The 26,310-nt window shown below is 40.3% G+C and overlaps 1 protein-coding gene across 1 annotated transcript in view; it reads left to right on the top strand.

Annotated features, from left to right (window-relative positions):
• The first annotated feature begins 1,303 nt into the window (after positions 1–1,303).
• Positions 1,304–26,310, top strand: part of HSD11B1 (hydroxysteroid 11-beta dehydrogenase 1) — a 28,706-nt gene continuing 3,699 nt past the window's right edge. The window contains exons 1-4 of the mRNA XM_039230094.1: positions 1,304–1,515; positions 2,252–2,382; positions 3,130–3,241; positions 3,372–3,557. Of these exons, the coding sequence (XP_039086025.1) occupies positions 1,428–1,515; positions 2,252–2,382; positions 3,130–3,241; positions 3,372–3,557 (517 nt within the window). The 5' untranslated portion in view covers positions 1,304–1,427. The remainder of the gene's footprint in view (positions 1,516–2,251; positions 2,383–3,129; positions 3,242–3,371; positions 3,558–26,310) is intronic.

Genomic DNA, 26,310 nt, shown 5'->3' with positions numbered 1-26,310 from the left:
ACTGTTGTCAAATCACCAGTTTTCTGGATGTGAACTTCACAGATGTGAGCCTTTGTTGACAAATTATTTCATCTCCTTTGGGCCTTAAATTATTTTCCCTTACTCTGAAGTGAAAACTCACTGAGTGTTTCCACATACTGTACTTGTGGTCATAAGTCAATTTCTCTTAATCTTGTGTGAGTCTCCCAACTCCTGCCCTCAAACCATATTCCTCCTCCCAAAACACAGGTACCCATTCTTATCCTAACATTTAAGTGGTTTTTCTTGGCTCTGTTGGTAATTTGCAGAATTCTGGATTTGCTCAGTGATGAGGGAATTTTTATGGTTGGTTAGTTTGTTTTTTAAGTTGAAAAACTTAACAAAAATATCTCTGAAACTCTTTCTTGGAGGATTGTTCCTTACTGAGGTCCTGGTACAGACATACCAAAGTGGTTATTTCTATATTTCTGTGACACATTCTAAATTACTAGGGGGTTTTCCCCTGGTCCTTTGATTGTTACTAGATCCGTCTTAGGCCGGATGTGAGTCTTGGGGGCGAATTTTGCTTCAACAATGCTAGTTCCTCTGCTTCTGGACCAGATCTCCTCATCTTTGCATCTTCATGGTTCTTGTGCCTCTATAGCATTTACAAGACCCAGTTTAATAACTTAGTGCCTTTTTTTTTTTTTTTGGCACTCATTATTTCTTCTTTATTTGCTGTTAAAGTAATAAGTGTACGTTCCATTGCACTTGCCTGAGAGAGAGTCTTGAACTGGTCTTGGGTTTCCCGCCATCTGGGTTCTGGCTGGCTTGCATTCCCCTTTGATGTTGTAATACTTGTTCATTGAACTTGAGTGTGGGGCTTATAGGGCTTGTTTGCTTCCCTCCCCCTCCCCAAGATATGCACTTCTTTTTTTTCTTAAGCTTATTTTTCTGTTTTGTGCTGCTATTTTTAATTGCTTCCGACTGGGAGGTGGGGCCAAGAGTGAGATTTGGCTTGAATTTGGCTCTCTTTGCTATTACTCACATTTCCCCAGAAGCCCCGCACACACTTTCTCTCTGCTTTTGACGTACCACTTTTGAAAGGCTGTTGATTCTTGGTATAAATGGTGTTAAGAGGAAGATGGGCTCTGGGTAGGGATGTTCAGGAATTCAGTCCTGTACAGTCATGAGCTTGGCCATCTGGAAGTCTCTTCTTGCTCAATGAAATGGAGTAAACATTGTCCATTATGAAATCCACCACACAGGCTGCCAGGGACGAATGGGATCCCACCCAAAGCCAATTGCGCTCTGACAGGGAAATTGGCTAGCACTGCCTGAGACTACTCCAGCCTCCCCCGTCCCTGATGTCACAATTCAGAGGCTGCTGCCTAACTAGGAGGTTGTAGAAAGCTCTGTAGGTTCTCTCTGTGTGTCCTACAGGGCTCCTCGGGCCAGCTCTGTGTCTGATGGCTTTTATGAAAAAGTATCTCCCCCCCATTCTGGGGATCTTCTTGGCCTACTACTACTATTCTGCAAATGAGGAATTCAGACCAGGTAAGTACCAATGTATCTAATTTTGGAGGAATAGATTTAAAAAAAACAACACAGGGGTGGCTGGAGTGTTTCTGAGGATACAGATGAGTCCTTGATCCCCAAAGTTGCTGAACAAGAGGAACCCTGGGGTGGGACTGTATTTCTGTGTCTTCCAGACATGGGCTATGGGTAATAGCAGTATGGGGAGGGGTAATCATGTAGCCAACAGATTGCCAAATAGTCTATTCTTTATTTGGCACCCTTAATGGAAAGCAATTTCAGATTCCCTACAAAAATGAGGGTAATTCCAAAATTTACAACACAGGCAGATAATTGGGCTTCAAGGAGAGACTGATAAGTGGGAGGCAAGACAGGACTCTGGAGTTGGTGACTAAATAGAAGTGAGGGAAAATCCCTGGAATCTCTATGAGCACATGTGTTTTGATGACTTTTTGGGTTTTATTTTGATTGAGCAAAATTGGATGAGTCCATAAATGTCTGGAACTCCAGTGTTTTAGCTGAAACCTCTATGAACATTTTTAGAAAGGACAGCAAGAAGGCTTGTTTTAAGCAATCAAGTTAAACCTCCATTTCATAGCATGTTTATGAAACTGTTCCTTCACTGATTTACACATTTTGAGAAAATTTGATCTGGGCTCATAACCTTTAGACACTGAGATAAGGCTGCCCACATCCAGAGAGGAAGGAATATTGCTGCCAAGTTGGGAATGGTCCTCATTTCCTTTTGGTTTCACAGAGATGCTCCAAGGAAAGAAAGTGATTGTCACAGGGGCCAGCAAGGGGATTGGAGAACAGATGGCCTATCATCTGGCAAAAATGGGAGCCCATGTGGTGGTGACAGCAAGATCTAAAGAAACTCTAAAGAAGGTGAGGTTCTGTGCTCACAGACACATGTTCCCTCTCATGTCCAGATGTGTTATATATACTCACATACACATGCCAACACACAGAAGCTGACACATACTCATGCCAACACATAGATGTGAACACACACACACACACACACACACACACACACACACACACAGGAATATAAAGATAATGCATTTAAGTATTTATTCCCATGCACACATATATAGACACAAAGTTCTTGGACAATACATGCTCATAGACATGCCTCTTCACCCACATTTACAAATGGAATGAATCACAGATATACAGATATGTGCTCAGATACCAAAATTCCAGTACCTACTCATGAATTCACATTCTCATCCCCATGTAGACTCTCAGACACATGTTTTCTCATATACTCAGACTCACAAACCTAAGGCTACAAAGATTCACACACCTAGGGCTACCCACATGGAAAAAAGCATCCATACCGATAATGCAGTCAGATACATCTATTTACAGAAACTCACAAGTACAAGCCATGAACTTAAACCCCAGCACAAGGATGATTTACTTACTTACACCCTAAGACAAACATCGTGTCAGGTTGCATTTAGCAACATACACACATCCGCTGAACTCATGCTCACACACACATATCCCTACCATTTCTTATCAAAACAGGTTTGTGAGCAACTTCTCACTTAAACCCCATTACTTCAGAGATTGCCCCCAAGCTCTACAGCCAAGACTGACACTATTGCTGCTGTGTCCCTGCAGATAGTATCCCATTGCCTGGAGCTTGGAGCAGCCTCAGCACACTACATTGCTGGCTCTATGGAGAATATGACCTTCGCAGAGCAATTTGTTACCAAAGCTGGAAAGCTCATGGGTGAGGCTGCTCTCCTCCTTCCTCCTTTGGACTTTGCTCTAAGGGTGCCCAGGGAGCCTTAGGGAGGGAGGAGCTTGAGAGGAAAGGTATCACCCCAGACAGTTTCTCTCAATACAGCCATTTCTTGCAGGGGGACTAGACATGCTTATTCTCAACCACATCACCTACACTTCTATGAATCTGTTTAGTGGTGATATCCACCTCGTGCGCAGAAGCATGGAAGTCAACTTCCTCAGTTATGTGGTCCTGAGTGCTACAGCCTTGCCCATGCTGAAGCAGAGCAATGGAAGCATTGTTGTCGTTTCTTCGAAGGCTGGTGAGTGGGGCAGGGACCACGATGGAAGGTAAGAGTAGAAGGACCAGGGAGGGTGCTAGGGGCTTTGCAGTGAATGTAAATTTTTATCAGTTTCCATGCAGAAAAGTAATACAATATAAACTAGAATTTTCAATGTTCACAGTGGGGAAAAAAATTAAAAATAAATAAATAAACAAATACGCACAGTGATATTAAGCCAAAGCTGATTAACAGCTTGCCCCTATACATGAACAGGCAGACATATGAATATGAGGCTTGGGTGTGTAAACTCAATGAGATGCACACATGCTGAGGAAAAGGGACACTGTTAAAGAACAAGTTGGGCCACAAGAAACGAGCGGTTGTTCAAGGTAGATGGTCTACAAGATCCCTGGAAGTGACAGAGAAAGAGCAGTAATGTGGGGTGCCCATGAGAAGCTTGGTAGTTTATGATCTAGAAATGAAACTCTAAAGGGGCATCAGGAGATGGTGGAGGAATAGCCCATTCCAAGACCAAGGGAGAGACTTAGTCATGATGGATAAACGTGATCTTGCTTCTTCCATGACCAAGAGCTGTAGGTTGATAAAGTCCGTTGATACAAAAGTAGAACTGAGAAGTGAAATATTTCAACATACAGTTGTCTGATAAGTGGGTTAAGCTAAGCCTAATGAAATAAAGAACAGAAACAAGCACATCATATTATTAACAGATCAGCCTACATTGGGGATAGTCTCCTAAATCAGAACTTACTAACTTAAAAGTTCTATTTAAACAACCAACAGGGTAGGGAGAGAGTGTGTACAGAGAAATATTCATGAAGAGAACAGTGATCAAAAAAGGTCCTTGATGCTTTGGATGGTGGCAGTATCAGAAGTGATCACCAAAAAAAGCTAGAGAGTTTCCAGCTTGAGGGATTCATAGGCCCATTTTCTCATGGGTCCAGGAAAGAAGTCCCACACGTACTTGTAGATTAGTTAGAAGGATGTGACTGGAAGGTGCAAACACCAGGGTTAAAATGAGCCATTTAAAAGTGGTTCCTGTAAAAACAAATAACAAAAAAACAAATAACCTGAAGACTTTGTAAATTCTTAAATATTTCACAAACTATTACTAGCTATTACTGTAACTAAGAACACGATCTATGTTGTAAAGAATTCTATTTCCTGGACAGGAAAGGCCTGCATAGTGATGGGATAAAAGGGCAGTGTGTCTGTGCTACCCGCCAAACAGAGTGATTGATATGCATCCCTGTGCTTCCCAGACAACACAGACTCCCCATCCCTCCCCAGACACAGCCTCTCTCCAGGCTGAAAGGAAGGGAGAGCTTCCGGATGCATACTGAGTGGGAGGGTGCTGGGCACATCCCCAATCCATCTTAGGGCATTGGCCAAAACCCTCACATCAGTCATGGTGTAGGTGGCTTCAATGATTTTAGTTGATTAAATAATATATCCACTCTAGGCAAAGAATGTTCTTGATCTTTGGCTAGAGAAATTTAACTTTCTATAAAGTACAGAATGTCTTAATGTTCTCAGAAGGAGTAAAAATTATCGTAAGAAGCCCAAGGGCAAGATGAAAGTCTGATAACCTCTGCTTCCACACATCTTCCATACCTACCAAATGTCGCTTCATAATGTTTGTGAACTCAGAGGTGGAAATCTAGTTGAACTACTATCCTTCATGTCTGCTGTTTGTGTAGCCCAAAAAGTTCAGCCTGTTTGCTTTGAAGCATGTCTGTGAATGTGCAAATTACAAACACTTTGCTTTCTCTCTCTAACTGAAGAAGTTTTCTTTCTTATGCTATGTTTTTTTAAATATCAGCAATATGTTCATTAATCCTTCCTCCTTAAAATAAATCCCATAAACATGGGATGCTAATCCTCAAATTGATCCTAAGGTCAGCCAAAGAGTATTGGGATGTATTTTTAATCATTCCTTCCAGGGAATACATTAAGTCCTTTATTGAATTACAGTGATAAACAAGTGCTTTATCTCCAATGCATTTCCAGGTACTGCAATACATAGAAATCCTATACTTTTAATACATTCTTAAAACTTCAGCTTTAAATGTGCTTTAGCATCAAGACAGCATTGCTGCCTCTGGGAATTTCCTTACAGCCCACATCTACTCACCATTCAACACCATTTGGGGCACCTACTGATCAAGTTTCTACATATATATAATATCTAGTTATTACATGATTAGTCTCCCCTCCTTCTACCACATGCTACTTTGGGTATAAGTTGAGCTACTATAATAAACACCCAAATTGACACTGGTTTACACAAATCAAAATTTATTTGTCTCTCATAAAATAGCCTGGAGTAAGCAGTCCAAGGCTGATATGGTAGTTCTGCCCCCACAGAGTTGTCCATGAACCTCTCTATCTCAGAACCACCATCCCTGGGGTGTTATCCTCACCTGTACATCCAGGATGGTTCACTATCACATCAGAATTCTAGGTAGAGAAAATGGAAAAAGAAGAATACAACCTGAAATTTGTATACTTCAGGGCTCCTGGGTGGCTCAGTCAGGTGAGCATCTGACTCCGGCTCAGGTCATGATCTCGAGGTTTATGAGTTTGAGTCTCACATCAGGCTCTGTGCTGAGAGCTCATAGCCTGGAGCTTGCTTCAGATTCTGTGTCTCCCTCTCTCTCTGCCCCTCCCTCACTCGCACTCTGTTTGTGTGTCTCTCTCTCCAAAAATAAATAAACATTAAAAAAAGTTTTTTAAGAAAATTGTATACTTCTCTTCTGCCACAGCTGGCTGCAATTGTGGTCTTTACTCAAAGTGGATTTGTGTCTAACTGAAAACCAGGGGTTCTAATTCTATAAAAGACACTGATGTTGATAAACAACTAACAGTGTCTCCCACATCATTCATGCTAAGATGCATACAAGACTAGAAGACGGTATTCCCTCCAGGCCACCCCATGTGACTACTGCATACCATACACACACTCCAGATTCCATCTCTCTAGATTCAACATCTGTCATGAACACAAAACCCCTTCCATCAGGCAGCAATGCAGGAGACAGTGGAGCAAGTGAAAGAATGGGAAGAGAATGCCTAGATGGTATTTGTGAAACAAACTGAGACAGATATATTAATACTCCAGTGCAACTGGAAAAGAAATCACTGGTTTGAGCAAAGAACATTTGAAAACATCTGGAAAAAGTTTATCTGCCATTAGTCAAAATGGGTCTTCTGGACTTAGGTTCAGTTTTCAAAAAGTAAATGTCATTCCATTTTCATGCCCATTGGCTCTGCGAACTCTGTAACTATGGTCCATCACATCTGTTACATGCATGACAGCCAGAATCCAATTTCTAATGCTGCTTCTCTGCCCTTCCTTTATCATAGACAAATTCTGTGATCCTCTGCTTCTTCTTCCTCCTCTTAGGAATCTCACTTCACATGAAGTCCTCTTCAGCTATCACCAGAGCCCTTTAAACATTCCCTCTTCCTCTAATCTACTACATTTTGGAAAATTACCTTGAAAATTCTACTTCCTCCCTCTCTCTGTTTTTTGACTCTATTGGTGATACAAATACTACTAGCAACAGTTATAATACAAATGCTAAGCACACTGGGCCAGGATAAGTATAGGGATACTGATTCTTCTGTATCAAGAAAAATGTAAGACATATTTTGAAGTGCAACTAGACATAATAAAAGACTGAGTTTCTTTAAATATTCAAAATGAAAAACTAAAGGAATAAGAGAACTCTGCTAATAAACTCTGAACGCTCAGACCTCTCACTGAGAGCTCCATAAGTGTCTCCAGTTACCTATTCATGATTCTCCAAGTAAATCCTCTTTTAAAAAGATCAGCTTTCTGTATCTATTTTTTTTAAGTCTTATTCAAACGTATTCCTTTTCTGGTTTATTCACTTCCAGCATTGCTTCATATATTTTTTTATGTAGATGTGTAGTATTTCAGGCATATTATGAGATGAATAGCCAGTGGCAAATACCTCATAAGACAATGCTTTTGTGGGAAAACTCAAACCAATGTATGAAGTCACTTGTTGGACCTTAACCTGTTTGTTGGTTAAGGGCTGCCTGTGTGGTCCAACCCTGTTTCAAGAATTCAACCTTACAAAGTGGGGGGGGGGGGGGGGGGGGGGGGGGGGAGTTGGCGAGGGGAATCCAGGTTTCTCAACTACACATATCAACTAACAGGATTTGGAACACCCATAATGGTGTTTTGCATCAAGACAAGAATATACAGATGCTAATCTCATCCCTGCCTTCAGTTCTGTATACCTACTTTATCCTGAAAGGCCCTAGACAATGCCTCAATGTATGGGGTGCAACAGGCAGAGAAGGGCCAAGGTCAATGTCTAGGATGCAAAGGGGCCTAGGAACTAGAATAGGAAGGGGTGATTTATCTCTCACCCAATTGTTTTATATTTTCCTAAGACGAATCTTTACCTTTAAATCCAATTACCTCAGAAATCATTTTCAGGAACCACACTTTCCAAGGTAAGTGGAAGTGTTTATATGTGTGAATAGAGGTGTTTACGTGAGCAGGAGGTGGGTGCTGCTGTACATTTGCACTGTTTTGAGGTGAATGGGGTGAGACAGTGGGAGATGAGGTGTGTATGTGTATAGATACATCATCTACAAGGTCTGGAAGAAGGCCAAACAACCTGGACATAAAAATTTCAGGAGTCATTGTTGCCTCAATTCAAGAGATTGTGTTTAGACAAACATGAAGGGCTGAGAGAACCTGCTGGACTCATCTTCAGGTTCATTGTTGTACCAGCCCCGCAAGAGGAGCAAGTGGAGATTTGAAGGGAGAGAGATGACTCCCTACCAAGGACAGTAACAATTTAGTACATAAGAACAATATAATGCTATCCATGACAACCATTGCTCCAACTTTCCCCCTTGAAAGGCTGGGGGGAGCTTAAGGACTCATGGCTCCTTAATTCTGCTAGACTATTGATTTTGTTCAAGTGCTTTTCCTGGTGAAAATAGGGTTCTACCATCACTTATGTCTACATTTACTTACCAAGGAGTTTGTGAAGGCTTAGAACAAATATACTCTATTTGGAAATATACAAGTAGAAAACTAGGTCTTAAGAAAAGAAGAAGATAAAACTTGTCAAATCACTATGTTGTACACCTGAAACTAATGTAACATTATGTGTCCACTATACTTCGATAAGCCCAAAAAACAAAAAGAATATTTTAAAATGCCAAAATTAGACTCCACCTAGATGCTGTGCATTTGCCTCTTGAATTTTCTTAACAACAACAAAAGAATAAGGTCAGTATTTAGATAAGGTTATAGTCCAAAGAAGGAGATACTGCAGGAAACAAATAGTACCTGACACAAATTTCTCATAAAAGACTGGTTTTGTAAATAAAAGACTGTAAATTGAAAGCACAAAATAATGAAAAGAGCAATGGTCCAATAACTTTCTTAAATGATTCTATGATTTTAAAAATTATATACCCACATTGTGAAAATCTGAAAAATGAAGAAAAGTATAAAACTGAAAGTAAGTCATCCATAATCATGCCAATATTTTGGAGAACTTCTTTCCAGATATAAATAGATAAGAGATATAGGACAATTATTTTCCTATTCCCAGATATTTAGGTTACTTCCAGTGTTTTGCTATTTAAAAAATCCTGCAGGGCCTCTTGGTGGCTCAGTCAGTTAAGCCTCTGACTCTTGATTTTGGCTTAGATCATGATCTCATGTCTCATGGTCATGATCTCATGGTTTTGACATGGAGCCCACATTGGTCTCTGCACTGACAGCATGGATCCTGTTTGGGATTCTCTCTCTCTCCCTCTCTCTCGCTCTGCCCCTTCCCCATGCATGCACATCATCTCTCTCTTTCTCTCAAAATAAATATTTTTAAAAATCCTGCAATAAATGTCTTATATGTTAATCTGTCGCTAAGCTGATGATTATTTCCTAGATAAATTCTTAGTACTAGATTTACTGGGTGAAATAATGGAAACGTTCTTAAAATTATCGCTATATTTCCAAACTGTCTTAGATAAAATGGAAAATAAAAGACTATACTTTTCAAATATACAAATATAAAAAGGATTTATATCCTCACGCCCCATGTACAGATATGAGTGTTCCTCTCACACTTAGTCTGCAGAGTTCATAAAGTTTTCAGCAACTGACAGTTTTTGTAGATAAAAGAAAAAGGTGCTTCATAGTTAAAATTTTAATATCTTTGTTTATTTGTGAAATGGGACGTGAGGTTCTTGTCTCTTTGAAAGCCGTAGTATCCTATTTTTGGTTACCATTAAATCCTTATTTCCTATATGGGGCGCCCGGGTGGCTTAGTCGGTTAAGCGTCCGACTTTCGCTCAGGTCATGATCTCGCGGTTCGTGGGTTCGAGCCCCGCGTCGGGCTCTGTGCCGACTGCCAGCTCAGAGCCTGGAGCCTGTCTCAGAGTCTGTGACTCTCTGTCTCTCTGACCCTCCTCTGCTCACGCTGTCTCTCTCTCTCTCTCTCTCTCCTAGAAATAAATAAAAAACATTAAAAAAATTTTTTTAAAAATCCTTATTTCCTATAATAGCATTTGGTATGTAGTGAATATTTAATAAAAGTCAGGTAATTAATGAATTCATTTCATTTTCATGTGTTTATAGGATATTTATATTTTCTATTCTGTGAATTGTTTTCCCATACTCCTGCCCATTGAGATATTAGCAAAACTTTTCTTTTTATTTTTAATAGTTTATTGTCAAGTTGGTTTCCATATAACACCCAGTGCTCATCCCCACAAGTGCCCTCCTCCATGCCCATCACCCCCCTTCCCCTCACCCCCACACCCATCAGTCCTCAGTTTGTTAGCAAAACCTTTCTAATAAGAAAGACACATAATTGGTTTTATCTGCAGCTTCTTGTTGCAAACGTTGGCAAAGTCATATCTTTGAAACACAGCTAAATATAAAACCAATAAAGTGAAAAGTGAATTTGGCACAGTGTGAATATATAGCCTGAGACAGTTGGGCTTGACCCAAGGAGAATTCCTGTTGAAATAAGTATTGATTTCAATAAGTAGAAGTCCACTTAAGGTATTTCAAGATGAGGAATGGGTAGGGAGAGAGGGCATAACTTTACATCTGAGAAATTTATTCTACATATAACGTTGCAAAAATGTTCCTGAAATACGTTCATTCATTTTCAAACGATATAAATCAAGGGTCCACTCTGAGCCATGCACTGTGCCGATGCCAGTGTTACGGGAGGGAATGAGGAAGGGGAGACCAGGTGCATTACTGTGGAGCCCTCATTCCAGTGTAAACAATTTTTACATTGTTTACAGTCATTAAAGAACTGAAAGCAATCTGAATATCTACCACTAGCGACAGATTTCTAAATTATAGTGAACTACTATATACTCCACATACTCTACTATAAAATCATAATGTTTTAAAAGAAAAGTAATTTAGAGAACAATATATATAGTATGACCCCAACTATGTTTGAAGAAGGGGTCTTTTGCCTTTCATTTTATAGACTTAAGGGCTGTTTCTTATACAATGAGCTGAAAATAATTTGAATAATTAGAAAAATCAGAATAATTTTTTAAAACAAAAGTAAGGGAAGGATTCTATATGGTAACCAGAAGCAAAATATTTCTCCTCTCATGATGGCTGACTTGGGGGGAAGTGGGGACAGAGATTGTGTCCAATCTCACAAGGAAGCAAGCAAATTCAAGTGACTAAAGATACTGCATTACCAAATTCAAACTACTAAATGCCATGGTGGGAGTGGAGTGTTGTTTTGTTTGTTTGCCTGCAAAATTGTTAGTTGTTGAGAACTTTGTTAACTCCACAGAGTAGATTTGAGTTAGACACTCTTATTTACACCTGGTGAGAAGAGTATGGTTCTTTTATTAATTTTAACTGGTTTCCACCACTGATTATTAAAAGTCTAGTCCTTCATTTTTCATGTTCTCTAAAACAATTTGGCAATATGTGTCAATACCCTCAAAAGTGTTTTCATCATTTTGCTTAGCAAACATAATGTTGGGACTCTATCAAGATATAATCATCAATCCAGTCACATGTGGATGTACAAAAACATTTACTGTAGGATTTTTTTTTAATTTGTTTTTCAATCTGCAAACAAAGCCACCAACACTAAAAATAGCCAGCTGACATGTGCCTGACGTCAACCACCACAGCCACCTGAAAGCCAGGATCCAATTATTGCATAGTCCGTTTTACTATATGGGTTTTAAAATACTTGATATTCTTCCATGAAGTTGTCTGGTTCCGGAACTCCCATTTAATTAAGTGCATATAAAAAATCCTTTTTTCTAGCATTAGGAAATTAGTCTTTCCCTGTACTCTCTAGTTAAATAGTATTTAAAGAATATTCTTTTGAAGGGGTGCCAAATCACTGGCCCACAATGGACATACATCAGTCCTAGCCCATCCCTGGTAGACAGCTGGTCTTGTGGGAATTATAGCAGAGACACTGGCAGGAAATAAGACCATGCCAGGATCCCCCAGAGATAGCATGGCTCTCCCATACCAACTTTGCTCAGCACATCTCTTCCCTTTCTTCTCTCTCCATTAGCCTTTGCTTCCTTTGGCACCTAGTTCAACCTGGCTGCCACTGTCCTTTTCTCAGCCTAACATCTCTCAATATGCTTTTAACTTCTGCCCCATTGCCAGCACTCTTGGTCTCTCAATTTCCCAACTCCAAATCTTCTCACTGAAGAGGTGTGTAATTGGCTCAGTTGAATTTTATTAGTCAATCCATCCCCCAAGTTATTCATGACTTGACCAGTCTACAGGCACAATCATTGACTCGGGTCTAATCAGTGAGGCCACAGGAAGGACAGAGTTAGGATAGACATGTAGACATGTCTGAGTCATTTGCATAGTCTTTGGATAATCTTCCTTGAAGACTGCTTCTGTCAGCACAGGTTGTCAAGCCTGGACAGGCTGGGACAGGTCTGTGTCAGGAAGCAGCACAGGCAGCCTGGCTCAGGATATCAACACAGAGATGAGATGAGATGAGGAGGGTATCCATACAAGAGGCAGCAATGGTAGCTTGGTGTCAAGTTTCAGAGCTCAAGTGGGCCAAGGAGGGTGTTCATGTGGCACCTGGCATGGAGCATCAGAACTAAGAGAGGCAATGAGGGCATCTGCAAGGGATACTGCCAAGGGGCAAAACAATATGGAGTGAAAGTTCACCCATATGCCCTGGTATGAAGTACCAGAGCTCAGGTGGGATGAGGAGGACATCCACACAGAGGGCTCAGAAACATCTGAAGAATAATCACATCTGAGGGGCATTCATCAAATAACTAATGCATACTGAGGATAATGGAAGCCAGGGCCTTGCTGCTGGAGTTACAAACATGAAAAGGAAAAAATTAGAATGAGCCCTGTGATATTGGATTGGACCTGGAGGTGTCTATGAACCAATCATTCTTAATATCCATGAATAGATATGGAAATATACATGTGTATGTCTATATATGCTGCATATGTTCCCAAGCTCTAACTACTGAGAGGGCCTGGGAGCACACTTAGCTTCCCAATCTTGGTTTTTATTTTTACTATTTTTTAAAGTTTATTTCTTTACTTTGAGAGAGAGAGAAAATACACGAGTGGGGAGGGGGGCACAGGGAGAAGCACAGAAAGAATCTCAAGCAGGCTCCACATGCTAGCACAGTGCATGACATGGGGCTCATAAACCATGAGATCATGACCTGAGCCAAAGTCATTCACTCAACCAACTGAGCCACCCAGGTGCCCCAGATCTTGTTTTTTACATATCATTCTCCACTAAACGGAAACCAGTATTCTTGGGGAAATGGTTGATTCCTGGGCAGTGTCAGAAGTGCTGTAAGATGAACTTGTGCCAGTAATTTAAAAACTGCCCAAAGAATAATAGGGACATGTTCTAGGACATAGAAACTTTTAAAAGGCTCCCACTAGCCAAACCTGAGACAATTCAAATAAATAATGATAATAATGGGTAATAACCCAAAAGATACAATAAAAATTCAAGATGATATAAATAAACACATGAAGTAATGGGGAGTGGAGAAAGAATTTCCATAGAGTGGAAAGCTAAGTGGAAGGAATGGAAGGAGTGATGAAATTATAAATAATTAGTAATAATTTTAAAAAAATTAGTAATAATTTGGCCAGAAATCCATGGATGCCAAAACTAGTGGGTAAAAGATTAATAAAAAACACAGCATCTACATAGTCTTAAAGTACCATCCTACTCAACAACAGAAGAACAACCTGATTCAAAAATAGGCAAAGGACTTAACTAGATATTTCTCCAGAGAAGACATACAAAATGACCAACAGGTAAATTAAAAGATGTCCAACATCACTAATTATCATAGAAATGTAGATCCAAACCACAATGAGAAATCATCTAACAAATGTTGGGATGGCCATTATCAAAAACAATACAAAAACAAGGTAACAAGATCTGGTGAGGATGTAGAGAAATTGGAACCCTGTTGGTGGGAATGTAAAATGGCACAGCCACTATGGAAACTAGTATTTAGGCTCTTCAAAAGAATCAAAAATAGAATTACCATATGATCTAGAAATTCTGTTTCTTGGTATATACTCAAAAGAATTGAAAGCACATCTCAAAAGTACATTTGTACACTCATGTTCATAGAAGCATTATTCATAATAGTTAAATCATGGAAGTAACCCAAGTGTCCATCAGCAGATGCATGAATAAGTAAAATGTGGTAGATACGTACAATTCAGCCCTAAAAAGAAAAGAAATTCTGATATAGGCTACCACATGGTTGAAACCTGAGGACATTATGTGAGGTGAAATAACCAGTCACAAAAAGATAAATACTATATAATTTCACTTACATAAGATACTTGGAGTAATCACAATCATAGAGACAGAAAGTGGATGGTGCTTGTCAGGGGCTGGAAAGAGAAGGGAATGAGGAGTTACTGTGAAGAGACACAGAGTTTCAGTGTTGCAAGATGAAAAGAGCTCTGGAAATGGATGGTGATAATGATTGCACAACAATAGGAATGTACTTAATACCACTGAACTGTACACTTAACAATGGTTAAGATAGTTTTTTTTTTTTTTTTAAGAAACATCCTATAAAATATTGTAGTAGGTTGAGTGGTGATCCTCAAAAAGATAGGTTTATGTCCTAACTCCTTGAACCTGTATATGTGATGTTATTTGGAAAAAGTGCATTTGCAGCTATAAGTGAAGGATCTTGAGATGAGATCATCCTGGATGACCTGGGTGGGCTCTAAATCCAATGGCGAGTGTCCTTATAAGAGACAGAAGAGAAGACATAGAAGGAGACAGTGGGGTGAAGACAGAGGCAGAATTTGGAGTGATCTAGCCATGAGAGATACTGAAATCCACTGGAGGCTAAAAGAAGCAAGGGAGGATTCTTCCTTCCTCCTCTAGAGCCTTTAGAGGGAGTATGGCCCTTCCAACACCTTCATTTCAGACTTGTAGTCTGCAGAACTGTGAAAGAATAAATTTCTGTTGCCTAAAGTCAGCTATCTTGTAGTGATTTGTTACAGCAGGCCTAGGAAACCAATAAATGACTTTCCACATTTTGATAGTTGCATTGTGGTTATGTCCGAGAATGTCCCTATACATGGGAAATGCACACTGATATATTCAGGGGCGGACACTGGATCAGCAATTAACTCAATTACAGAAATTACTCTCAAATGGTTCAGGAAGAGTCGGGGAGATCATTTGTACTATTCCTGCAACTCTTCTATAAGTCTGGAATTATTTCAAAAGAGAAAAAAAATCCCCATCTTAGAGGTCTAGTGACTTGGAAGATGTATGAGGATGGATTTTGTGGAGCTATTTCATGGGTTCCTTGGAGATCCCCTGCAGGAAACATGCTAATACTTCCTACAGCTCACTCCTCTCGGCTTCTAGGCTCTTTGATCAGCCCATCCCCCTTAGCCCAGGCCACCCCAACATCCCTGGGCAGATGATTCCAGGCCAGCTCCCCTCCACAGGCTGCACATTTGGTGTCTGAGAAGCCTGCTGTTAATCAACATATTTAATCCCACAATGCATTCAACTAGTTCCCAAACTCCAGTGGACACTTGCAAGTCTCCAAATAATCTTAAAGCTCCTTTTGTGTGGCTTAAGGTGACAGGAATCCAAATGTTTCCCTGACCCTCAATGGATGAGCACATAGGACAATGACAATTCTCCCTTTTCCAAATACAGCTATTTAGGCTGGATGTGGGTGATTAGGTAATGCTGGTGGAACTAGCTGGGCTCACCCTTCAACTGTGGGGGCTCTTAAAATCTCTTTTGTTCTCGTCTTGGAAGACGTGCTGATGCTCAGGACAGCCAGGAGCCACATTTCATGGCCTGCACAGGAAAGCTCTTGCCAAAATCATCTTGCAAAACCTAGTAACAGATTTTATCTTACTTATCTCTGTAGCATTTTGCACTGTTTCAACACTATACATTCCTCTTTAGTGTTCAGCCAAACACCCCCACTGGGAGTCATGTCCTCTGGCTGCCCTGTGTGCCTCACCTTAGTTCTCCTCATCCCCCTCAACGTCTTGCTGTTGGTTTCCTTAAGATTCTTTCCATCCTGAGCTGTCTTCTCTTTTCAGTCAAATACACTCTCCCTGGGCATTCCCACCCATTCCCATTGCTTCAATCACCACTGGATTGTGGGCTGTCTTAATACTTACAGTGATACCTCAGGTTCTCCATAGCCTCGAGTAGGAATATGGATTTATCTTTAGACCCCAACTCAAGCCAAGCAACAAAAGAGGTTAGACCCTGAGGGGCCCACCTAAGGAAATATTTTTAGGAAGAGCTGAATAGAAGGAGCAGGATCTAGGTTGAGTTTCCAGCCCCAAAGCTATCAGGGCGTGGTGAACCCCAAGTTGGGGCTCCCTCAGTAGAAGTGAGGTGCATTTGCCCGAGGTCACTCTGAAAGTCTGAAGGCAGGCAGAAATGAAGCTTTTCAATCCTGCACACTTTCTTCTGAGCTCTCAATTCAAGCAGTTTAAAATCTGCCTTTGAAATGGAAATACTGTAATTTCAAAATCTCAGCAGGGCAGTTGGGGATGGAGGGTGTGGAGTGGATGAACAAAAGCACCGAGGCCTGCTTTTGACCTCGTCTTCTCAGCTAACAAGCTCCAGCGCACAGCTTAGCTGCCAGCCCTCTGGATCTTGCTGTTTCTACAGTGGCTAAGTCCCAGCGTTTCTGGGACAGAGCTAATTGCAAACAGTATGTCCCATTCATCACCAAGTCTGCACTCTTACTTGTCAGACTCCATGTCCCATATTTTGCTTCAGAAAATATGATCACCAGAGCTCTGTTTCCTTGTGGTCTAAAACTTGCCAGGAGAGGAATCTAGTGGACATGTATCTATTCTGCCGGGATGGCTCCATTCTGCCCCCGTAAACAAAACTTAACCTTGAGGAGAAGCACCCAGGCTTCTACCCCCTTACTTTCATGACCACTTCATGCAAATTAGTACATTTATTTACTTGCTCGTTTGATTCAGTGAAGCTCATACTCTGGCATATTTTTTAACTGGTAGTTGAACAAGTGAATCTCGTAGGCTGCAATCAGAAAACAACTTTCTTCTTTCCCTCAGACCCATTCAGTGGGTTAGCTCATCCCTGAATTTGCATGTGATCATGGGCAGATGGCAACACTCTAGGATAATAGAAGATTCTCTGGCTGCTTCCAGTCTCAGAAAAAGGTCTCACTTTGGCAATTAAAATGTCTGGCCACAAATAATTTAACTGAAGCTTCTCTCCCCTCATCAACCTCCTGGGTAGGAAAGAGAAATGGGATCAGCTCTTCCTCCCATTCCCCATCTCCTCCTCACTTACCAGGCCCCCTCCGGCCCCTCTTGTTTACAAGAAAATAGGGGACACGGGGAAGAAGGGAGGTTCAGGATAGGTAAGGTCTTACTTGGCTGGCACCTGGCGAATATACCACTAAACTCTGGCCACAGCAAATGTCCAAAGCTCATGCTCTCTGACCGGGGAGGATGACCAAATCTGACTCTTGCGTTGGGTGTTTTTGTGGTTTCTTTGGAAGCTCCTGCTGGAGCACTGCTAGTCCTTCTTATGATTTGTGCAAAAGTTGCCGTGTGATTTATTTCCCTCAGGCCCTGGGAACACAGTGGAAATACAGGGGGATACACTCACCACTTGAGACTGTCCTTTGGGCAGGACTGGAAATGACTCTGGGGAAGGAGAGACAGACCCCAGGACAAAACCCATAGGGTGGTGAGTAGAGTGGGGGCCGGACGTCAGGCTTCCTAAAGGGAGTTCCCTTGTGCATGATAGTCTGTACCAGCTCTGTGGTGGCCTTGCCCATAATAACCAGAGCCTCTGAGATGGGGTCAACCCCAGTCCTTGGTGCCCCTCAAACTCCCAGGGACAGGCTCTCTATGAGGCAACCTTGGAGCTCCTCTCACAAGGAGGGACATGAGGGGAAGGCTCATCCTTCCTTTTTGGAAGATGGCTGAGATATTGCTTGTTTCCCCTCCCTACTCCATTCCCTCTGGCCTCTTTGCCTTCAGCCCTTTTCTCTCCTCAGGACAGTTAGTCTTCACATTGCAAACACATTGTTGGTTTGGGGTGTTTTTGTTTTTTTCTTATCTGTGTTGCCACATGAGGGGTAAGTACACAGGCAATCTGGAACCTCCCTTCAGAAGATGGAGGCATTGGCCTGTTACTATGCTCTAGGTCTTTGAACTTCAGCTGAAACTAGAGCAGGAGAAGTCAATTTTTAACATCCCATTAAATATTATTTATTCCATCTTGGCCACGGCCTCACAGAACCTTTCTACAAAATAAAAATCACAGAACCTTTCTAAAAAATAAAAATCTGCGTTTTCAGCTTTCTGAAACTTCGAAATATATTTTCCATAGGAAAGAATGCAGAGGTTTCCTCACACAAGCAAATGAGTGATATATGGGAAAATGTTTAAAAACAGCTCTGTGAATAGAAAACAAACTTTAATGAATGCGCCAAGGTTGTTTTGGAATAGTGAGAACCTAGGAGATTTTCCTCGCTTCTATTCTCTTTTTTCTACTCCTTGACATGTTTCAGCTTTCCTTTACTGAGCCTAGACAGGTTCACAAAATCCTTTATCTGCAACTCCAAAATCCAATAAGCTATGGATGAGGAAAGCTCTGAATACTAAGGATTTTTCCCAATAATTAATTCTCTGTACTTAAATTAACTTGAACTGAAGAAAAGCTACTTAAAGCCTTTATCTCCATGTGAACTTTCAAATATTTTAGTGCAGAAATGACAATGTTTTGCTTATAGCATGCCTCCCCAGACCCTACTGGGAGTGTTATGTAATATACAGTATCAGCCCCATACCACCTCCTAAAATCCAAAAATAATTCTGAATTCCTGGGATGCCTGGGTGGCTCAGTTTGTTGGGCATTTGACTTCGGCTCAGGTCATGATCTCACGGTTCATGGGTTTGAGCCCTGAACTGGGCTCTGCACTGATGGTGTGGAGCTTGCCTGAGATTCTCTCTCCTCCTGTCTATCTCTCTGCTCCTCCTCCCATCTCTCTGCTCCTCCCCACTCCAAAATAAAAAAAAAAAAATTCTGAATTCCATAACACATCAGGCTCTATTGGTTTTGGACAAGTGCTTATAAGCCTATACTTCTAAAGAGGAGAAAATATAATAACTAGTGTTATTATTTTTCTTGTTCTACTAGTTTCTCATTGTAACTAATTTGTTCCCACCTCTCATCTTTGTACAAGCTGTTCCCACAATTTCCTAGCCCTTCTGTATCTTCTTTCATCAGAGCAGAGTTCACAACCTACTACTAAGGGTAAAGTTTGAAGTTTCCTAGTTAGTCCAATATCTTTCTTCATCTAAATATCCAGTTTAGATTTGGGACGCATGTTTTACCAGGTCATACTAGTTTGGGCTTTTTTTTTTTTTTTTCAGTTTGGGCTTTAAAGAGACATAGTAACTCATAATTTAATGATAGCCAACCCAGCTGCTTTAGCTCCTTCCAAAGACCTCCTCTCCCCATTTCTTCCAATTGGGAATTCCAATTCTGGGAATTCCTAGATCAGGTTTAAGGAGCTTATATCATCATGCATTTCCTCCTCCCACACCCACCCTCAAAGCACACCATAAGTGTGGTTTATGGATAAAGATCCTCTCTCCTATTGAACCCTTCAGCATAGCCCTCCATCCCAGTATATAGACTAAGAAGACTCTGGGGAGAGAGTAGACTCAAATCTGCAGGTTCTCTGCATATTTGGTTGTTATCTTTTTTAAAAAGATTTTACTATGTTTAAGTAATCTCTACACCCAATGTGGGGCTCACACCCAAGATCAAGAGTTGAATGCTCTACCAGCTGGGACAGCCAGGTGCCCTGTCTCTCCATATTTGAATTTGAGAACTACTGGTTTAAAGGTTTGCACATCAATGACACCTCACAAAATTTGAGAGATAAATATGGTTATAATGATGTAGCCTTCAGCTGAGAAACTGACAGTTCCCATTGGTAGTTATATTACACTGTAGCTAATGCATAGTTTTCATAATAAAAGTTAACAATTTTTCAACAGTCTTTGTCCAGTCTTGATCCTTTTCTAATAATTCAGTATTTTTCCTCACCATTTAAACATATTTTTAAATTTTTAAAGATGTTTCTTGATGTTTTATTTATTTTTAAGACAGAGAGACAGCGTGAGCAGGGGAGGGTCAGAGAGAGAGGGAGATACAGAATCAGAAGACAGCCTCCAGACTGTGAGCTAGCTGTCAGCACAGGGCCCTACCCGGGGCTCGAATCCACAAACTGTGAGATCATGACCTGGGCCGAAGTCGGACGCTTAACCAACTGAGCCACCCAGGTGCCCCCATATTTTTTAATTTAATTTTTATTTTTAAAATATTTACTTATTTTTGAGAGAGAGAAAGCACACATGAGCAGGGCAGGGGCAGAGAGAGAGGGAGACAGAGGATCTGAAGCAGGCTCTGTGCTGACAGCAGAGAGCCCAATACAGGACTCGAACTCACAAACCATGAGATCATGACATGACCTGAGCCAAAGTCATTCACTTAACCAGGAGCCCCTAAAAATATTTTTCTAAGCCATGCATCTATCTGGTGAATTTTTCATCAAGTTTTCTGCCATGTCTGGTTGCTTCTCTCCCTCTCTCCTTCCTCTTTCCTTTTCTCTCTTCTTTCACCCCCCTCCCTGGAACAAACAAACAAAGTACCACCAACAACAACAAAACCTCTCCTTTTCCCCTGCAAAACAATTCAGGATTTTTTTGTACTTTGAGCAGAGCCGAAGGCATAATTAAAGACAGAAAGTGGGATACACTAAGGGCCCTTAGTGAGAGAAAAATTACTGCTACAGGAATTCAGACTGGGAGTTCACATGGTCTCTTGTTTCTTCCCTGTTGCTACCTGGACAGACACATAAAATGCCACAGCCAATATCTTTATTACTTGATATCTTTATTACTATCAAGAAGGGTATAGTGGGCTGATATGTTGACCTGGAAACTGTGAATATGACCTTATTGGAAAAAAAGGTCCTTACAGACATAATAAAGGTAATTATCTCAAGATGAGATTACCCCAGGTTATAGGAGTAGACCTAAATCCAATAGCAAGTATTCTAATGACTACAACACACACAAAACTGGAGAAGCCCATGTGAAGATGGAGACAGAGAATGGAATGATGCCTCTGTAAGCCAAGGAATGCCCAAGATTGGTGGCAAACATTAGAAGCTTACAGAGACAAGGAAGGATTCTCCACTTGAACTTTTAGAGGGAATGTGGCCCTGCTGGTACCTTGGTTTTGGACTTATAGTTTCCAGAACCATGAGAGAATAAATTTTTGTTGCCTCAAGCCACCAAGTTTGTGGTAATTTGTTATGGCAGCCCTAGGAAACTAACAGGAAGGGACAGGTAGTGACTAGCTCTCTCTACTTATGGGTGCCCTCATCTGTCAGCTTAGAAGTGAAAATAATGTTGCTATTCATAAGTTTTGCCTATTTGGGGGCTTAATTGTCAAGCAGAGAATCTTTACCAACTCAGGATGGCTGGATTTCTACACATGACTCCTAAAAAAATACTCAGATAAAGAACAGTGTCTTCTACCTGAGAGCTGTATAGGATGGGTGAATCACTATATTGTATACCTGAAACTACTATAACTATATGTTAACTAGACTGGGATCAAAATAAAATTTAAAAAAAGAACAGTGCTTCTATTGAAGAAATGTCATCTACTGCTTGAAAATGTTGGCCACTAGAGTCAAATTTGAATCCTGATTTGGCTCCTGGTTCTCCGACTCATGCAGCTATAGGCAATTATTGAGCCTTGAGCCTAGCTCATTATTTAGCACATAGGAGCTACATAAATATTAGTTCCCATTTAGCTCCAACTTTTGTGTTTATTTTGTATATCTGCTTGTCTATTTGCTTATTCTTCTCCATGGCTGGAAATGCCTACCCCAGTCCCAATCTTATATGACTTTTTAGTTCAAAATCCAACAGCAGCTCACTAAAATCCTTTCACCACTTATTTCAGTTTCTTGAGAGAGAGACCACAATGTATGTTCAAGTGATTGTGTATTTTAGCTATCGCTGGCCTGACCTCCCATGGTAAGGAAGGCAAAATCTTTTTTTTTTTTTAATAAATTTAGGAATGCTATTTCCTTTTTAAAAATACATAAATGTTTATTTATTTATTTTTGTGTGTGTGTTGGAGAGAGAGAGAGCAGGGGAGGGGCAGAGAGAGAAGGAGAAAGAGAATCCCAAGCAGGCTCCTCACTGTGAGTACAGAGCCTAATGCGGGGCTCAAACTCATGAACCATGAAATCATGACCTGAGCCAAAATCAAGAGTCCAACACTTAACCTACTGAGCCACCCAGGTGCCCCAGAGAAGGCAAAATATTTTTGAAGGTGATATGTATAGGAAGTCAATGGTGAGCATTTCTAGAACACTGAAGCCTTTTCAAGTTTATATATTTGAACCTATTTATATATTCCTTCATAATGTATACCTTTGATTTCATGCTTTAAAAATTAGCTCTTGGGGCACCTGGGTGGCTCAGTCAGTTGAGTGGCTGACTCTTGATTTCAGCTCAGGTCATGAACTCAGGGTCATGGGATCAAGCCCTGAATCAGGCTCTGCACTGGATATGGAGCCTGCTTAAGATCCTCTCCTCTCTCTCTCTCTCTCTCTCCCTTTGCCCCTCTCCTCTTCTAAGATCATACATTGAGATCATACATTGACCCATATTTTGTTATTTCATCTTCCATGTATACTGTCTAATATAATTTAATTTTTTTATTCCAAGGGCACTTTTCTTTTCTCCAAGTAGTTAGCTATTCATCCCAACATAGTCTTCTGAGTAGCTCCTACTTTTATCACCAATTTGAAACATGAATACTAATAACAATAGCATTTACTAAATGCTTTCTATGTGCCAGAGTTTGTGCTAAGCATATTACATGGATTATTTCAGCTTAGCAGTATTGTTACCCACATATGACAGCTAAGAAATGGCATACTTGAGATTCACACCCAGGTCATCTGACTTCGAACTAATACTTTTAACTACTGTGCTACTCTAAGAAATAATTTGGGTCTATTTTTACCTTAAATAATAGGAAACATTTTTGACATAATTGGAAGTCCAGATTTAGGATGGGCTTCACAGTTGACTTGGCTCAAGTTCAATGTCCCCATGATTCTCTTGGCTCTGCTTCCTTTCATGTATGACTTCATCCCCAGGCTGATAGTAAGATAGCTGTAGGAATTCTAGCCCCCATATCCAAGCACAAAAATGTCCAATAGAAGAGAAACAAAATGCTACTTTAAGAAACTCTCCCAGAAAAATAAAGGATTTTCTCAGACCCTCCAACAAAGTTCTCCTCAAGTCACATTGGTACAAAATTGGCCAAATGCCTGTTCCTGTATCAATTATGGGCAAGGAGATTGGATTAAATCAATTATATAAGCCCATCCCTAGAGTTAGAAATAGTATCAACTTTCCTTTGGAACACGGGCATTATAAAAGTAAGGACTATCAGTAAGAATTAGGTTCAGATCTCTAATGCAGAAAACTTACAATGGCAGTAGATTAAATAAGTTAAAAGGTAAATCAAGTTTGGAGGTAGGCAGTAACCTGGAGGTAGGGCTAGGATGGAGGCTCCATGGTCACCCAGTTTCCCTCCTCTCTCAATGCTCTGCTGTTCTCAACATGTGGCTTCCACTTCATGATCCTAGATAGTTCTGGAGCCACAGCCATCATACCCAGATTCAGGCACCAGGAAGGAAGAAGGAATGAAAGGAAGGGACTGATTTCTTTCTTTAAGGATATATCCCAGAAATCACATGATACATTTCTGTTTACAACCCATTGGACAGCACTTAAGTCATTTGGCAACATCTGGCTGAAAAGGGCTGAGAAATGTGGACTTTATCCCAGATAACTATTTGCCCAGACACACATCACAGATTACACTACTAAAGAAGAAGAGCAAAAGATATATAGAGAGAATGCCAACAGTTTCTACAACAGGTGGAAACATGAACTCAACTGGGGTTCTGTTACGGAGGAAGAAAGAGGAACTAAATTTTGGTTACACAACCAACAATGTGTTCTGCAGCACTGATGGAGTCTTTGGTCCAGTCCTAGACTAGTCAACAACCTAGTGGTATCAGATACTCTGGATGGACATCTTGTACCACACACCCATTCCTGGAACTTGACCGTAGAGTCATTCCAAGCCAAAACTCATGATTGAGAATGGAGTTGGAGTGGTTCCCTAAAAAGATTTGCTTGTGTTTTTTTTTTAAGACTTAATACATTAAGAATTGAAGTTTGGGATGCCTGGGTGGCTCAGTCAGTTAAGCCTCCTGACTCTTGATTTCAGCTCAGGTCATGATCTTATGGTCATTAGGTCAAGTCCTGCATTGGGCTCTGCACTGGGCATGGAGTCTGCTTAAGATTCATTCTCTCTCTCTCTCTCTCTCTCTCTCACTCTCCTCCTCCCCACCCTTGTCCCCCCTCCACACTCTCCTATCTCACAAAATAAATAAGTAAATAAATAAATAAAATTGCATCTTAAAAAAAAGAATTGAAGATATTTGTATTGAAGACATTAAGCTTTTGTCTGTCTGCTATGTTCCAAATTGTTTTCTAGTTTATCATTTGCACTTTACCTTTATACTGATATTATTACAGTTATTGCTTTCACATACAGAAGTTTTACATTTTATATTATCAAATATTCTTTACCTTCACATATATTTTTTACTTTGCAGTTAGAATGATCTTTCATAACCAAGGATCTGATAAATATTCACCTATGTTATTTTCTTTCCTGATTAAATTATTTTTTATCAGTCAGAAGATCATTCTGCTACACATGTAACAAAAACTCCACTTACAATCACTTAACACTAAATGGGGGTTCCTTTTTCTCAGGTTATAAGTTCAGGGTTGGTTTGGTGGACTTATTAGATCTTTAAGAATCCAAGCTCATTCCATGTTTCTGGTCTATAATCCTTAGTATGTAGCTTTTCCTCAATTTCACAAATGACTGCTGCATTTCTAGGCATCATATCTGAAGTACATTTAAAGCAAAAGGAGAAGGCAAAATGTAAAAACTGCATGCTACAAGAATCCATAGATTTTATCAGGAAATCCATATCTTTCCTGGAGGCCCCATTTGTTAGATTTCTCATTGGCAAGAACTAGGTCACATAGACACACAAAAAAAAGTGAGGGAATCTTGAGGAAGTAAATATTTTTATTTGAACACACTGATCTCCTGAAAAAATCAAATTTGATGATTAAAAAGGGGGAAATGGATATTGGGTAGACAACAACATCTGCCATACTTTTCCAACTAGAATTTTTTTAATATGATATAGAACAAGGAACCAACAATTTTTTCCAATGAGTTAACCAACTTTCCCAGCATACTGAATGAGCCATTCTTTCTTCATTTATTTAGCAAAAAATTTCATTTGAGAACTTATAGAGTTTTCAATTCCAGTAATGGCAAAGTGGTACCTAATAGATAAGCCTTCCCCAGATCAAACTTTGGACAAAATATAGAAAACAACCACTGAAAGCACTGGAGAGAAAAAGCAAAAGCTGATAGAAACTGGAGAGTTATTGACACTTGAAAGGAGGAACTGATACTATACGAGTTTCCCAATTTTATAGCTTATGCCTAAAGGCAGGCCACAATCAAAGCTATATCTGGAATAGACATCTGCCATCTTACTACCTTGAAGAACTAGTAAGAAGAGTTTAGGGTTCCTGTAGCATCCAGAAAGTGGAGGGGGATATCCTGGAAAGGAATGAACCACAGTGGAAGAGTACCACATCCTATATGTAAACTCTTCCAAAATCTGTTTGTCCCCTGAATTACTCATGGGCGGTGTAGTTACCAAGGAACCCAATTATGATTAAATAATTCAACAGAGATTTTAGCTGGAACTTACTACAAGAGACACTAGATTTCAGGCAAGTTAAATGCCCACCTAAAATAAACCCCAAAACTCAATACTCTTTGGAGGAATATGACAGAATCCAGAGATTCTACAATGTATTATTCACAATATCAAGAATACATTCCAAAACTACTCCACATACAAGAATAGGAAATATGACTGATACTCAGGAGGAAAGGCAATCAGTGGAGATCAATCCTTATATGATTCCTATTGTAGAATTAGCAGACAGCAATATCAAAGTGGCTGT

The sequence above is a fragment of the Hyaena hyaena genome, unplaced genomic scaffold (genome assembly GCF_003009895.1).
Source record: "Hyaena hyaena isolate Hyena2069 unplaced genomic scaffold, ASM300989v1 scaffold_43, whole genome shotgun sequence".
NCBI classification, from domain to species: Eukaryota; Metazoa; Chordata; class Mammalia; order Carnivora; family Hyaenidae; genus Hyaena; species Hyaena hyaena.
The sequence above is the reverse complement of the archived record's forward strand: the minus strand, read 5'-3'. Positions and strand labels throughout refer to the sequence as shown.